Source organism: Borostomias antarcticus (assembly GCF_949987555.1).
Source record: "Borostomias antarcticus genome assembly, chromosome: 5".
Lineage (NCBI taxonomy): Eukaryota > Metazoa > Chordata > Actinopteri > Stomiiformes > Stomiidae > Borostomias > Borostomias antarcticus.
This window is the reverse complement of record NC_140238.1, coordinates 6,726,165-6,742,923: the sequence shown is the minus strand read 5'-3', so window position 1 is coordinate 6,742,923 and position 16,759 is coordinate 6,726,165. Positions and strand designations below refer to the sequence as shown.

The 16,759-nt window shown below is 50.5% G+C and overlaps 1 protein-coding gene and 1 pseudogene across 2 annotated transcripts in view; one reads left to right on the top strand and one right to left on the bottom strand.

Annotated features, from left to right (window-relative positions):
* Positions 1-368: 368 nt before the first annotated feature.
* The window catches only part of tmem260 (transmembrane protein 260), a gene marked incomplete at its 3' end in the record, with an annotated part of 35,296 nt that continues 18,905 nt past the window's right edge, over positions 369-16,759 (top strand). Inside the window, exons 1-3 of the mRNA XM_084438411.1 lie at positions 369-487; positions 8,614-8,645; positions 10,520-10,671. Of these exons, the coding sequence (XP_084294537.1) occupies positions 373-487; positions 8,614-8,645; positions 10,520-10,671 (299 nt within the window). The 5' untranslated portion in view covers positions 369-372. The remainder of the gene's footprint in view (positions 488-8,613; positions 8,646-10,519; positions 10,672-16,759) is intronic.
* Positions 4,458-5,218, bottom strand: LOC311309149 (E3 ubiquitin/ISG15 ligase TRIM25-like; annotated as a pseudogene). The gene is made up of 2 exons: positions 4,856-5,218; positions 4,458-4,634 (listed from the first exon to the last, which is right to left on the bottom strand). The product of its transcript is annotated as an E3 ubiquitin/ISG15 ligase TRIM25-like (transcript).

Genomic DNA, 16,759 nt, shown 5'->3' with positions numbered 1-16,759 from the left:
CATATTCCAAATCCCCTTGAACTAGCACGACATGTATGCACTGTGCATGTGCAACACGGAACAGCTTGAACAATTTGGTTGCTCCTCCTCGACCATCTCATTCAACATAGCTGCAGAGCATGAAGCTAATGGTTTAGAGATACAGTAGTGACTTTAAAGCTAGATGGATTTGCTATAGAGCTTCCGTATTTAATGCAATCTAACGTTAGCTACTGTATACTCTACTGTAGCAGTTTGCTGGCTATACAACAGCTTTTGTTCCAAGGCAGCAGGAAGCTAACTGAGCAATTTCTAATTGTCCGGTTTTCAAATAGCTTGCTAGGTAGCTAGCCGTGGAGCATTTTGTGTCCTCCATCTAACTAGCGAGTCAGTATGTCCGACTCGTCGGTGCAAAGAAGCAGTTGGACGTTGACAGGCGCCACTGTGGCCTGTATCGCCGCGCTGTACCTGCCCTGCGTCCAGAGAGCTGTCCCCGGAGGAGACTCAGGTAGCTAGCTGGCTAACGCTCAGCCCAGCCATGTGCTTCTGTTTACGTTCAGGCAGCCAATCCTGCTGCACCAGAATAGATCCACAGTTCTAGTGGCTCAGACAGGTCTTGCAGTACTAACGGTGCTGGTTTTATCCCTGCTTTGATATAGCCTTATGGTCTAAAATGCACATATGCATTTACTCTTTTGCAAATCTTCATGCATAGAAGCACGTCTCCTGTGTCCCCTCTCCTGAGCTCTCTCTGTCTAGGGTTCTGAAGTTTCTAGGTAGTCCGGTGGTTTAGTGAAGTTACTGTTGCTGGGTGGATGCAATTTGTGCGTGCTGTTTCCTTAGAGCTGTCTATTATTTTAGCCTGGGAGCCCCTAGAAAATGTCTGTTAAATATCAAATTGCAATACTATCAATATCAATTAAATATGTGTGAAATAATGCGAATTTCAAGTCCATAAACATCGTAAGATGACCAGATTACTTACAGAATTAGGAACTTTTATAAATTTACTTTGACATTATTAAAGTTCCAGTACTAGCAACTGTAAAGTACTGTAAAGTATTAGCAATCTTATCTTCATTGCAGTAATGTCAAATGAATATGCATCATACTCTGTAAGGAAAATCTGAATCAATCAAAGTTAACATCCTTAGGCCAGCAAAAAATATACTGTATTTCAAATCTTTCCATAAGAGAAAATTTTCATACCAGGGTCAAATGAATTGTTGAGAACTGTTGCTGTGGTGTTGTGCTGTACTTGATCTTCTAGGTCGTCCTCGGACGAGCCCTCATGCTGCGTTTCCACTCATCTCGACCCTCCCTCCATGCATCTGGCTAGCTCGCCAGTACTTTCCACCCCTGCATCTTTCATTAGCACGTCCACATACATTAGTGTGCTATGCCCTCTGATCAATGCCCTTTCCTGGCTCCCCCAGCACCAGTTTGCTGGCTGGAAGCTTCCAGCATCTCTGGCAGTGACCGGCCAGGATCATTTTAGTTGCTTTAGTTGCATTCATTGTCAATGGGGGGAATTGAAACGGCCATATGTCGACATGGGATGGTCACAGGGACATAGAGTTCGGACTGGCATTAAGCTCTCGACCTATAGAATGTAGTAATACCAAACAAGTCCTGCTCGCATGCACATGTGCGCGCACAGAGACACAAAATGCATGCTTGGGCGGAGGTCTGTGCTCTTTGAGCTCCATTTGTAGTTTATAATTCCATATACTGTGCAGGACCTATGGAAGGCGTATCAGCCAGGTACTTGGTGTCTTGGCACTTTATTTTACACTAATTATTTGGAGGGTCTACTGGCCAATGCACATCTTATTCAGTGGCCTAGAAAGAGCTTCCTCTTAAGACTCAGGAAAACTGCTATTTCTTTCTCAGGGGTTTTGATCTAAATATTTTTTGTGCTCTGTAAGTCTGTATGCAGGTTTTCAACATCTCTGGTGGGCTCCTATGCTAAAGTCCTCCAGTAGGTCCTGAGGAATCCTCATGCTAAATGTAGTGCTTTTATCTACCCCTGTAACGATAAGTTTGAACAAGAGCAGTAAGCCACTTGACTAGAGTTTGGCATAGTATATAAATCGTAACCTGACCCAACAAATGGTTTGCCTCGCAGAGAAACAGAATGTGAGCTTGCAAGATCAGGATGGTCTCACAAAGCTATACGAGGCTTTACTAACTAATTGGGAAATTTTCCATGGAAATATAAGTGCAATAATTCGATTCCGTTTCAGTCTAATTATCACAATGATGTGATTGTAATTGAAATAGTGAGGTTATGTTATTTTGTCAGGCACAGGTGTCTCTGTGCTTGCCTGCAGGTGGGGCATTGCTCCAGTGTCAGGATTGCTGAGCCAGAGATCATCATGGATGGGAGAGTGTGACATCTGTTATTAACGTCTGCCACAATATTTTTGTCAGGATTATGTCTCCTACAACATTTGCATTGTTATTAACATAATGTGGTTCCTTCTTCCTACGCAGCAGAGAAACGGCTTTTGCTTAAACAGCCCGTTTCTACTGTACATGAACTTAAAATGGTGCTTGGAGAGCACAGACCTCCGCCCATGAATGCATTTTATGGCTCTGTGCGCGCACCTGCGTGCGAGGAGGATATATTTGGTATTGTTGCATTCGTTAGACCAAGAGCTTTATTCCACCCCGTGTCTCATTCAATCAATCAATCAAAGCTTTATTTGTATAGCGACCTTCCCTGTGACCTGTGACCTTCCCTCGTTGAGATATGTCAGTTTCAAGACCACCCCATTGACAATGTATGGGGGGAATTTTTCGCTCCTGAGCCTAAGTCCAAAATATGAATGGAGGTGAATGGGTAACCGTGTTTGGGCAGCTCTGTGGTTCCCCCCTCAGGTCGCAGTCGGTGCGCGCGGGGGGGTTCAGAGTTCGGTGCACTCCGCCATCTCCCCCATATCTGCCAGTTCAAATCCTGTGTCTCTAGCGCCCCTGCACGGGGAGCTGGCTTCGCTCAAAGTTTTGTTTTAATTTGTGGATCCATCCCGTGATTCGGGTCCTCTCCAAAATGTAATGGTTTCTAAAGTAGACCATGCTACAGGCTTCCAATGAGTTTTGTGAAAATCAGTGTGGTAGTTGTTACGTAATCCTGCTAACGAACAAATGAACGAACAAACAAATGAACAAACAAACACACGTCCCCGAAAACATTACCTGTCACCCTGCGCTGTCGCTGGGGGGGAGGTAATCACAAAACAAAGTCACATTAATTAAGTTGATTTTATTTGATGTCTTTATACAGGTAGTAGAGTTAGCTGGACACATTTTCGCAACCCAATACTGGAAGCATATTCCTTACTGATATCACTAGATTCTTCTCTGTTGTGTAATAGTATGTATAATCAACTCTCACGTGCGGCACGGTGGTGCAGTACCTAGTACTGTTACCTCACAGCAAGAAGTTCTCCGGGCCCTTCTGTGCAGTCTGTGCAGCTTGCATGTTCTCCCCGTGTTCGCAAAGGTTTACTCCCAAGAGAACCCAATATGAAAAACATGCAGAAGAGTAGATTCTCTTCACTCCGTTCCCTGACCAAGACCTGGTCTGAGCACTTGGATATCCCTGGGCGCCATGAATGATGGTTGCCCACTGCTCCTGGCTGCCCCTGGAGGGGGAGGGCTTGGATGGGAGAAATGCAGGGAACAATTTTCACCGGCGACGTCTGAAAGATTGCATGCGTGTGCTGTGTGCCTTGTTACCGCTCACTGTGTGTGTCACCTGTGGCCGAATAAAGATCCCCCCTCCCGGATCCTGTCATTTTTAAAAGCGAAAATGTATAATCTATACGTTTAAGGCACAGGGGCGGAGCAAAGCTACGGGTCATAATTTGACAGCACAGGCAGAAATGCTGGAATAACAAGACATGACGACCGGTAGGGGTGAGTCATTGAAGTAGGACACTAGGACACTATGGCTCAATGAAACTGAATCTGATATCAGGTGGTTTTAATTAGTTTTGACAAAATGTGAGAAAAAAATCAATTATTGCAGCTTTAAACACGTTCACTATCTTCAACATTCATCAGTCTGACTGACTGGAGTGATGATTAGAGCGGCAGAGTTTTTACCATCATAATTTAGAAAAGGGCTGAGGAATGGGTAGAGTTTCTCAGTGAAGGTGCAGCCAGTGAAAGAGTAGATATAAGACCTGGCCAAGGGATTTCTTCTTCCAACTCTTTAATGAACGGTAGAGCTTGTTTCTCTGCTGCTTTCTGCTTCTCCTCAATCACCCAATTAAGCTCAGCCTGGCTTCTTTCAATGGAGCGCACCAGGGCAGTGAAGACCTCTACACTGTCTGATATCTCTCTCTCAGCATCTCTCTGGCTGATCTCTGCTGAGAGTTTGATCTGATGAACCTTCATGGATCCTGTTTTCATCATCTGATCAATTTCAGCCATCATCTTTCCCAGTAAAGCCCCCTGTCCACTCTCTTCCTCTAAAGGTACAGCATTGTGGTTCTTATGCACATGAGACAGACACACGTCTGGGCCTTCCTACAGAAGAGGTCTAACAGCTATTCATGCTTCTTGCACATCTTGTCTTCCAGGTTCTCCACAGGGTGGATCAGCTTGTGTTTCTTTAATGCTGTGTTCACACCGGGTGCGAATTTTTCCTGAGGGTTTACATAGAAAGTCAATACAATCCGCGCGAACTGGGCGGCAGGCGGCACGGGCGGCGCGGCGGCCAGATTCGGCGCGCGGAGACATTCGCAAAAGTTCAATTTTTTGAACTTTCTGCGGCAGATTCGCGCGGCGACCCTTTGGTCCCGCGGCGAGATTGGGCGGCGCGAATTTTCTCGCCGCGCCCGGTGTGAACACAGCATAAGGCTGCCACTCTCAGGCGAGGCTCCAGGTGAGTCTCACAGTAGGAGGTCAGACACACCGGGCAGGACTTCAGGGCCTGGAGCTTCCTCCCTGTGCAGACATCACAGGACACCTCCCCTGGTCTGGCAGGCGACTCCTCTTCATCTCTGACCTTCATCTTTTTAATATTTTCAACTAAATCTCTGAATGTCGTGTTGACACGAAGCTCCTTACACATGGGACACTGGCACAGGTCAGTGATGTCCCAGTAGGTACTGATACAGGCCTTGCAAAAGTTGTGTCCACATGGAATAGAGACGGGTTCAGTGAACACATCCAGACAGATGGAGCACAGGACCTGCTCTTCAGACAGGAGACTGCTGCAGGAAGACATATCTAGACAGAAACCAAAGGCAATACTAAAACATTTCCTAATCCCCCAAAAAATAATGTTAGGGATGTAACAATATAATATAATGATATAATGTATAATGATAAACCGCGATAAAATTCGATAAAATTCGTCATGATGAAATTATCATTAAAACCGTGTTTGATTTCTGCGCTTTGAAAAACTCACTGTAAATACTGTCCAGTGTCAACCAAAGTTAGCAACAGTCTCCAAGACACATTATTTTAAAGTTAATGCAAACAAAAAGTGCATAGTGCTGCTAATTTTATCTGTGGTTTTCAATATAAAACTTGGTGAAATTATTTCGGTGTGTATCAGTAGTTTTGGGAAAACTTTCAGCATATTTTATAATACCACGATAATACTGATAACCGTGAGAATTTTGGTCACTATGATCGTGATATGAAATTTTCATACCGTTCCATCTCTAATGGAGGTGAAGGGGCGGTACCATGTTTGGGTAGCTCTGTGGTGCCCCTTTTGGGTTGCAGCCGGCAGACGGTGGCTAGGTGCATTCCGGGCTCTCCCCCGCACCCCCCCCTGTCCAAACCCCATGTCTCTAGCACCCCCACAAGGGAAGCTGGTTTCGCCGAAAGTTTTGTTTCAATTTGTGGATCCGCCCCGTGATTTGGATCCGCTCCAAAAGTTAATGGGTTCTAAGTTGGCCCGTGCTACACCAGCCACCGAGTTTCATGAAAACCTGTCTGGTAGTTTTTGCGCCGCTGGGGCGGATGTAATAAACACACGCCACCGAAAACATTACCCCACACCCTGCTCTTTCGCTGGGGCGGAGGTTATCAGAACCAAGGTTCCTGACCGGACCAAGAACCTGCTCTGAAAAACAGTGTCGGACATAGCTAACCAAGTGTAACATTTTCCTTTCAGTGCGGTTGTTGGCTACGAAGAACAATTCAGTTTGTGAGTGTGTGTCTGTCTGTGTGTGTGATTCAGGTCTTTGCCTTACCCAGGGATCATTAAAGCCTAATCTTCATTTGATGGAGTTTATGAAGTGATGCCTGTGTGCAATTACAGACAGCTCATGTGTGGAGAGGTTAGGCACAGTGAATGTGGACTTGGGGGACATGAATGCTTCGCTCAGTAGGTTTGTGCAGCCCTGGCACACAGACCGCCGTGGTGCGAAATGCTGTACGTGAAGCTGCATTTTGCCGAATGGAAAGAAAAAGCCGGAGCAGATACGGGCCGGTGAAGGAGAGGAAAGCCCTGAGTGAGGGGCCCTGCTGGCTGTGCTCCTGCCGAGCGGCCGGGGCCTTTTGGAAGGACGTCTCGCCCCCTTCTCCACAGCGCTTAGGGACAGTGGAGGATGCCCGCGCAGATAGTGCCAGCTGAACACCCCTTCCGAATTCTCCAGGTCTCCGTCTCCGTGTCCTAATCTCTTTAGGTGTGATGCGCCCCGGAGAGGCTTGAGTGCAGCCCCGCGGGAACGCTGTTGTCTAGGAATGTGGAGTGTGGAAATGACGGGGATTATGGGAAGACCGGTGTGGGTGCCCGTGCTCCGCTATCACAAAGACTCTTGGCGGCCGCGTCGCTACAGTACCCCGCCGACTCGATGGTTTACCTGTTTAGTAATGGGACTGCGCTGCAGCGCTGCATGTCTGTGGCTCCGTTGTTTTGGCTCTGATTTACTAGTTAGAATGTTTGTGTTGCTATAAAAGTGCACAGCTGGAGCGAGAGGATGTAGCCTATTCATGAGTGAAATGGTGAATGTAGTGTTGAGGCAGGGTGATGGAACTGGAGAAGGCAGGTTGGGTAGCGGGCTGCTCGTGCCAGGTGAAGCAGAGCTATCAAAACATTGGAGCTGGGCAGCTGAAGAGTTGTGCTTTCATGGCGTATTAAGCTGATAAGAGCGGAGGCCTCCCCACACTGCAGAAACTCACAACATCCTAATGTGGTGTATCAGGAAGGCTCAGTGCTGGAAATGAGGAAGGCAGCCAACTGTGTTTGAAATTCTGTTGCAATGTTCTGACGTTTTGGGGTATTGCACCATAACCTAGTTCTTACAATTCTAGACCCTTTGGAACTTTCGAAAAGTGGAACTTTCGGGTCATGAGGGCAACGACTTCTTGTTCTAGTGAACTGCACTGTAAGCTGTGGTATTGTTGTTTTGAAGAATATTCCATGAAATGGTCAATGCAGTAAACAGCGGTGCAGCTGCTTAGGCCTAGACTATTTTCTCAAATAAATAGGCTAGACATTTGACTGCTAGTTTAGAACAGGCCTAGACCTAGGCCTACAAGGATGTGGGAAACATGAAATAGCATACAGCCTATAGCCTACAGATAGATTTTTCCTGAACAGGGCTGAGCATAATCCACAACCAGTGCGATACTGATTTGAATAACTATATTTGTCTACATTTGAATAAAATAATCTGTTATACTTGATTGGCTGTTAAGCTCTGCATTGAACACAGGGCAGTTATGACTAGCCTACATTTAGCCATTTTTGGCAAAGTGATTCAAATCAATTTGTTACTCCTCTAATTATGCAATCAAAACGATTATCCCGGCTCCCCTCCCTTTTTAGAGGCCACAGCTGTCACCTGCCTGGCACCACTAGAGGGCGCTGTGAAGAACCAAACATTTATCAGCTCAATTTAATCTGAACCAAATTTCAATTTTCCTGAGTGGGAGATGCAAAATCTCCCTGATTGGAGACGCTTTGTATGTATTCTGGCACAAATGGGTTTGTGCCCAGACCGTTCGGGGCTTCCTTAAATAGCATTCAGGGTTTTTTTCAGTTCACTGAGCGCCCCACACAGAAGCAGTCAAAAAATGTGCAACCAGCTTGTATGCTCTTAAGCTTACCTCACACTCTCACTGTTAGCCTATGAACACTGCCCTCTCTTTTGTACACTCTGGAACAGAGGAGACTGAGGCCGATATTGTGGGACCAGGAGAGAGAGAGAGAAGGGCGGGGGGGGACTGGGAGTGATACTTGCAGATCAGTGTACATGTGTGTGTGGCAGAGAATTGGGAAGGAAATGTGATGTTTGTGTATGCGTGTGTGTGTGTGTGTGCTAGGCTTGGCAAGGTTGATGTCCGTGTCCGTGTGCGTGTGTGTGTATGTGTGTGTGTGGTAGGTAGGTTTGGTAAGGTTGGTGTGCATGCGTGTGTGTGCGTGCGTGCGTGTGTGTGTGCTCAGTGGAGGGAGGTATCAGGGGAGAGGCGAGAGATGAAGAGAATGAGCGTGCCGCTTAGGAAATGTCACACTGAGAAGATTTGCAGGTTTTGATCCAGAGGCAAATTAATGCAAAACCCCAGTGCAAGTATTTGATTTGGGAAAACTTTGCAGCAGACTTGTCTCTTAATAATAATTATTGGGTTTACATTAATTTTGTCTCCTATTCTTTTCCACAGGAGAGCTGATCACCGCTGCTTGTGAGCTGGGGGTAAGCGTTAGCCCTATTGTTTAATCAATTCACTCATTAACTCTTATAGGCAGTAAAGCAGTTTAATTAAGCATGGGCAGAAAGCAGATTAATTTACTTTCAGTCCACAGGTTTTTTTTTGTGCTCTACTCTTATTTCACTAAGTTAGAAGTAGAGAATGCCATCATTTGCAACCCGATTTTCAAATCCAATTAAAGTCAATGGTAAGACGATGGCTTTTGTAGGCTTTGCCTTATGTACGGTATAAGGCTTATTATAGCCATCCCTCTTTTTTGTGTGTGTGTGTGTGTAAGCCGCGAAGAATGAACTAAATCGGGTTAACAGTTATAATAAGTTTTATTATTTAATAAAGTTTATTACGCCGCCATGATCCTTTTAGGGAGGCTGTGTCGGTGTCACTATGCCAGTAATCCTGCCGTTAGTGCCGCGGTCCGTGTGGCCTGCCTGTCAGGCCTCCCCGGGGCTGCGAGGCCCTCCCTGGAGCCACGGCCTCGCCGGCCCTCCCCTCCTCTCCCCTCCCCTCCCCCAGGGTGCCGGGGCTCTCTCTCTCCACGAGCTCCCTGCGGCCTCCGTGTCTATCTGCTGTCCTCTAGCCTCGAGCGCCTGTCCATCCCTCTCTGCCACACACATAGACACACACACACCTCACTCCTCTCTCTCTCTCTCTCTCTCTCTCTCTCTCTCCATCTCTCTCTCTTTCTCTCCCTCTCTCTCTACCTTGTGTTTACCTCATGTTCAGGTGGTGGGGCTACCTGCCTGTTTGACCCAACCATCTGGTTACCAAACTGGCTGTTTGACCATCATACCTCTCTCTCTGTCCTTTCCCTCTCTCTCTCTCTCTCTTTCTCTCTCTCTTTCTCTCCCTCTCTCTCTACCTTGTGTTTACCTCATGTTCAGGTGGTGGGGCTACCTGCCTGTTTGACCCAACAATCTGGTTACCAAACTGGCTGTTTGACCATCATACTTCTCTCTCCCTCTCTCTCTGTCCTTTCCCTCTCTCTCTCTCTCTTCTCTCTCTCTCTCTCTCTCTCTCTCTCTCTCTCTCTCTCTCTCTCTCTCTCTTTCTCTCTGTCTCTCTTGCTCTCTCTGTCTCTCTTGCTCTCTCTCCTTCTCTCTGGCTGCTCCTCCCCCTCTCTCTCCCTCCCTCCTGTGTCCGTTCCTCCGTAGTGAACATCCTATCCCTCAGCCCAGTCCCTCTGGCTCGGCCCGGGACCTGGGAGGAGTTTGTTTGGACGTGCCGAGTGCAGAGTGAGCCTCCTCGCCGTCCGTGACGATCGGCGGGGTGTAATAATCACTCTCTCTCTCTCTCACCCCGCTGTGTGAAGAGCCGGTCCCGCTCCCCGGCTGCCCCGCCTTATCACTGCCAGGGAATGAGTCTGCGTTTAATGACTGAGCCCTTATCAGGCTGCAGGAGACTTAGCGGCTAATTGCTGCGATTGCCGGGATCTCCCCAGGGCGGCGGCGGCGGCTCAGAGGCGGTTTCGGGGAGCCGGGGCTGGCGGGCGACCACGTGCCGCTGCACGGGGGGCCCCAGGGAGGCGTACTGTCCTTGGGAAGTGACTTGAGGAGGAGGAGGGGGTGGGAGGGTTGTGGGAAGCGGAGGGAGCGCGGCAGGAGAAGGGCCCACTCCTAGCAGTCCGCCGGCGGTCTGCTCGGACGGGACCGTCTCGGGCCTGGCGCGGCGTTATCACGGCCGCTCCGCACCGGGAGAGAGGGGCGGCTTGACGAGTCCAGGGGCCCCTCTCTCCTCCGGCTCTTACGGCTCTCTCGGCCGCCGCCTCCCTTCCTGACCGCCGTTTCGCCGTGTCCCTCTCCCCCCCCCCCCTTCCCCCCCCCCCCCCCCCCTGTCACCGCTCTCCTCTGTGTCGGTGCAGGTGGCCCACCCTCCAGGCTACCCTCTCTACACCCTGCTGGCCCGCCTGGCGCTGTCCCTGCTGCCCTGCCAGTCTCCCGCCCACGGTGCCAACCTGCTGAGCGCCCTGCTGGGGGCCGGGGCCGGCGGGGCCCTCTGCTTCGCCGTCTGCAGGTAGGAGAACGAACACACTAAAACAAGCTGTAGTCTGGATGGGCTGGATCTGCTTTGCCCAGCATTGCTGTCATTGTGGTACTTGATGATGTTTGTATTGCGCGCTTAGCTATATAGGGTAACTAACGAATTAAGGATCTGGTGTAGAAAGGAATCACGCATTAAGGATCCCTGAATTAGTCAGCGAATCGCTCAATGAGTCAACAAAAACATTTTAACAGCCGAAAAACAGGCCTTCATGGTGCTGCTCTCTAATCCCTAAACACTGTCCTACTGACGTCTGCATCTTGCATGCCTGAAACGGCTTGGGATATTTGGGTCTTGTCTGTCTGAGTGAGTGAGTGAGTGAGTGTCTGAGTGTCTGAGTGAGTGAGTGAGTGAGTGGGTGGGTGAGTGAGTGTCTGAGTGTCTGAGTGAGTGATGGAGTGATGGAGTGATGGAGTGATGGAGTGATGGAGTGAGTGGGTGAGTGAGTGAGTGAGTGAGTGAGTGTCTGAGTGTCTGAGTGTCTGAGTGTCTGAGTGTCTGAGTGAGTGAGTGAGTGAGTGATGGAGTGATGGAGTGATGGAGTGAGTGGGTGAGTGAGTGGGTGAGTGGGTGAGTGTCTGAGTGTCTGAGTGTCTGAGTGAGTGAGTGAGTGAGTGAGTGTCTGAGTGTCTGAGTGAGTGAGTGATGGAGTGAGTGGGTGAGTGAGTGAGTGAGTGAGTGAGTGGGTGGGTGGGTGAGTGAGTGAGTGAGTATGTGGGTGAGTGGGTGAGTGAGTGAGTGGGTGGGTTGGTGAGTGGGTGAGTGGGTGAGTGGGTGGGTGAGTGAATGGGTGGGTGAGTGAGTGAGTGATGAGTGAGTGGGTGGGTGGGTGAGTGAATGGGTGGGTGAGTGAGTGAGTGAGTGAGTGAGTGAGTGAGTGAGTGAGTGAGTGAGTATGTGGGTGAGTGGGTGAGTGAGTGAGTGGGTGGGTTGGTGAGTGGGTGAGTGGGTGAGTGGGTGGGTGAGTGAATGGGTGGGTGAGTGAGTGAGTGATGAGTGAGTGGGTGGGTGAGTGAATGGGTGGGTGAGTGAGTGAGTGAGTGAGTGAGTGGGTGTTTGAGTGAGTGAGTGAGTGAGTGAGTGAGTGAGTGAGTGAGTGAGCGAGCGAGTGAGTGAGTGAGCGAGTGAGTGAGTGAGCGGGTGAGTGAGTGGGTGGGTGAGTGAGTGAGTGAGTGAGTGGATGAGGTGAGTGAGTGAGTGAGTGAGTGAGTGAATGGGTGAGTGAGTGAATGGGTGGGTGAGTGAGTGAGTGAATGGATGAGTGAATGAGTGGGTGAGTGAGTAGGTGAGTGAATGGGTGAGTTAGTGAGTGAGTGAGTGAATGGGTGAGTGAGTGAGTGAGTGAGTGAGTGAGTGAGTGAGTGAGTGAGTGAGCGCGTGGCTGATCCTTGTTCAGTATTCAGGAGCAGAGTTGCTCTCCCCTCCTCCACCACAAACCGAGGCTGTTTTCCCATCGGCCACCCGTCGAGAGAGAGTGTGTGTGTGTGTGTGTGTGTGTGCCATAGTTATGCCCCACCCCCCCACCCCCCCTCGGTGCCCAGCATGCTCCCAATCCTGACATGGCACGATTTCTAATCTCCCCCCTTCTGCTTTCCTGGGTCTAAGAGGAACAGGATCACTGCAGCCCCTCTCACCCCCCCCCCCTCCTCACCCTCACTCCATCAGCAGACCAGGGTGCGTTAGTGACCGTGTCTCACTGCGTTCACACCCTCCAGCCAGTCCTCCTCCCTGCTGCCGACCCCGTCCTGTAAGGAGTCTCGTCTTCCTTTTGTGTGTTTTTTTATGTACAGGTTTTGCTGATCCTGGTCATTTCCTGCGTTCGTCGGTGGCAGCTTCTAGTCCAAATGTTTCCCGTTTTGTCAGAGCTTTAAAGGGCCCGGGGTTGTCAGCGCGCGGTGTAATCTACCATCCCAGCAAATGAATTGTGGCATATGTTAGAAAGGGAGTGGTTACTGCTGAGAGCTCCAGGCAAGCTGTTTGAGGCCAGGAGGAGACCAGGTGAGGACGGGGCTGGCCCAGCGACAGCTACGGTGGGCCGCGTCCACTTCCTGTTTGCTTGGCCAGTCATGGCCGGGCGGCAGGTGGGCCGGGGGAGGGGGGGGGGCAGGGGCAGGGTATGGGTCGGTGCAGGACAGGGGCCGGGGAGGAAGTGCTCTCCCCCACGGGGACTGGCCCGCCGCCCGGGACGGCAGCCTCTCAGCCTCAGCCCCTGCCCTGCCTCTCAGAGGTGACTCATAATCCTGCTGGCCTCGGACGTGAGGCCCGATAGGAGATCAGTAACCGGTTTCTCCATTAAGGCCACGCTTTGGTCAGACACTTCCACGCCTGCATTTTCCACACAGTCTCAGGACCACAAATGGTACAAGCCCTCTGGAGATATTTGGATCACATTGTATGTTGACTGTCGCCCTGTTTGTAATCTGTGAGGATTTAGATACAATTTTGGATTAAGTTAAGTGAAAAGCCATTATGAGGAAACCCCTCTGCCCCCTACTGATCTGATGGGCGCTGAGGACTTCAGCCAGAGCACACAGTCACACCCTGTAAGCTCTTAAGCATGGGGGTATAATCTATGGTTTTCAATTTGAAAAATAAGCATAAAAGGTTTTAGTCATTATCTGTCTGGGGCTCGGTTTGGGTTGAGCTCGGGGCTGTGTTACAGCCGGCCGACTTGGCCTGCACAAGCTTCAAGGGGGGAACGGGGGTTGGGCTAGGGCAAGGGAGGAGGGGGTGTAGGGGGGGGTACCAGTTCACCGGTTTGTGGACTGGTCAGTACTTCCCTGGTGTTGGTCTGGCTCTGGGGCCCTTGCGTGCTTCGCCCATGCCCGGTAGGATGGCAGGGATGTGGGGTCACAGGACTGTGGGGGTCCCTCCGGCCAGGGCTGGCCGTCAGACAAAACGCCACGACTGACCAGACAGCACTGCCGACGTGCCGAGGCCACACATAGATCCCCAAGATGTCCTCCATTTTGGATTCCAGAGGAAACCAGTCAGTAGTGTGTTGGGTCACTGACTCCCTTTCGGCCTGCATGCTGCCAGTATCGGCAACTTTTAGTTGCACCATTTTGTTACTCTCTTAGAGTGTTTCAGTTGAGAAATAGACTCCTTTCCAAATGAATAGTTAATTTGAATCATTTGTCTACAATTATATTGCATTTGAAGTTATTACATTATGAGCATGCACTTTTATTTTTTTTAGAGACTTGAAGTCAGTTTCTGCTAAGCACTAAATTGCAAGACCTTCAATTTGTCTGGAATATTCCCAACATGGCAAGCCTTTGATGTTTCAATTTAAATTAGTCGGCCAGATTGCCGTGTTAAATGTGAGGGAATGTAAGTTGATATTCTTGGAAGCCATTTATATGAATGTAATATTACTTGAGTTACCTAAGTTGAAAATGTAGCACTTAGCTTCCCTTTGATTTGTCAATTACAGCCGTTGGCTTGATCACATGGTGTGATGACCAATGGCATGTCTTGTTCTATTTTCACACCAGGGCCTGGCAAGCCTTTGAGGATGCTGGCCATAATGATAATTACTAACTGATACCACTTCACAGAAATAACATTTGGCCCGCGAATCGACGAGTCTCCAGAGAGGCAGAGCCGCGTTCCCTCGGAGGAGAGATCATCCAGACGAGATTATTAACTGCCTCCTCATTTCCTTATCTGTCTGAGCCCCTCTGTATCCGTGCTACCTGCGAGGCGCCTGTCTCTCCGCTCGCCAGATTACCCTGGGAGACGGGCGAACAGATGCACGAGCTCGCTTCCCGCCCGACAACGACATCCAACCGTCGGCACTTTTGACACTTTTGCGCGACCGTCACCATTGCGTAACGGGATCGTTGAGGCGCACCAAATGTGTGCCCCCCCCCTTCCCCCAGCTCCCCTCTTCTCCCTGTCCTCCCAAACGCACACCTGCGAGAGCGTCACCTGCCAAAAGCCGGCGTCCGCGTGTCGGCGGACCAGCTGATACCTGGGTGGACTGGGGGGGCGGGCGGCGTGCCAGCCCCCCAGCCCGGCGCCGTGTCTCTGTCTCCTTCCTTATAAGGCCCTCCACCATATGGTCCCGATGCCCCCTCCTCTCCCCCCCTCCCTTCCCTCATCCTGCTGCTCTCAGGTGGGTTGTTTTTCCACAGGAGCGGGACTGCTGGAAGCAGGGGTCACCACCGGATCAGCGAGTTGAGTGTGTGTGCGTTAATGTCTTATTGTGTCTTGTGTGTGTGTGTGTGTGTGACGGTCAGTGTTTCAGGGGTAGGAAGGCTGGCCGATGGAGACAGACAGTTGAGCAGGTGTGCTGTGTTGGACTGCCCCCCCCCCCACCTTCCCCCCGCCTCCGCCGGCGGTCCGGCAGCCCCTCCCCCTCACATCTGTTCGGTGTTCAGGTGTCGCCCCCCCCCCCCGCCGCCCCTTCCCCCCCCCCGAGAGGAGCGCTTGGCGCTGCCCCCTCAGTGCTGCCGTCCACAGCGGACTCTGCCGGGGGCAGTAGAGTTGTGTGTTTGTTTTGACAGCCCCCATGGCTGGAGTTTGGCCCCAACCTTCCCCCGGTGTTGCGAGACATCAGACCCCCCCCCCCCTCCCCCAGTGTGACCAATGGTTCCCCCAGGACTCGTCCTGTAATACAGTTAAACAGATGTTTAATGAAGATGTTATTTCCTCATTACTGGAGACGGTATGGGGATAGAGGGAGGGAGGGAGGGGTAGATAGATAGACGGCAGAACAGAGTAGCAGTTTAATATTCCTCTCGCCCGTGGGCCCGAGATTGCGTCTGCCTCGGACGTCAATGTTCCATCGCTCGCCCACCATGGGCAGTCGTAATAAGGCACCAGGCGCGGAGATGGATCAGACTCGGCAATTACAATTCACCCAGAATTAGTTAATGGAATCTATACAGCTCCATGTATATATCTGTGCTGTCTGCCTAATGACTTTGTTGAAATGGCGGCAATGAAAATGGCATTCTTGCGAATTGCATAAACAGGATTTTTGTAAATTGTTTTTTTTTTGTCGTTGTTGCTGCTGTTGTTGCGTTCTTTTTCTTTCTTGTAATTTTTGTGTTTTGCAGAGATTAAGATGCCATTCTGGGAGAAATTGTCATGTCAGTGGCTGCATTGTTTGAGTGGGATTGTGGTGATTAATTTTGCACGCACTCTGAACACTGGAGCGCCAGGCTCTCCTGGAGGAGGGGCTTCTGAGCAGTGCCCGGTGCTCCTCTCCTCTCCTCTCCTCTCCTCTCCTCTCCTCTCCTCTCCTCTCCTCTCCTCTCCTCTCCTCTCCTCTCCTCTCCTCTCCTCTCCTCTCCTCTCCTCTCCTCTCCTCTCCTCTCCTCTCCTCTCCTCTCCTCTCCTTTTCCCTTCTTCCCCTCTTCTCTCCCCTCCTCTCTCCTGCTGTGGCTGCTCCTCTGCATGGTATTCAGAGCGGGTGACATTTAAAATACAGCAGCAATATGGTCATTTTAAAACAGGAATACCGTAATTGTGACTTTGCCAAGATCGTCCCAGATAACTTGTTTTCATCCTGAAGGGTCTCGCTATTTTAAAGGATGTTCTCACTCGTCATCAGTGGCTTATATCATCACATTGATATTATGTTAGTAGCAATTTATTATCTTCCCTGTGTGGGGAAGCCTAGGCCTAGAGATGGGTAGTTGTGTGTCTGTTTCCCAAAAGCAACAGATCACTGAACACAGTCCTATTATGTGAACATCCTCAGTGACCAGCCTAGCCCAGCGTCCTGGCCAGCCTAGCCCAGCGTCCTGGCCAGCCTAGCCCAGAGTCCTGGCCAGCCTAGCCCAGCGTCCTGGCCAGCCTAGCCCTGCGTCCTGGCCAGCCTAGCCCAGCGTCCTGGCCAGCCTAGCCCAGCGTCCTGGCCATGAGCTCGGCCCGGGGTGCCGCTGGACCGAGGCCAGCTGGAAGCCTCTGTCCGTCAGCCCAACCAGGCCGCCACAAGGTTTCTAGCCTCCTCCGAATGTGTGATTCTCTTCCAGCCGTTTCGAACCCCCAGCCACCCCTGGGTGGGGGGAGCAGCGGAGGGGGCTGATCCGCCATGGTGCGGCCACGG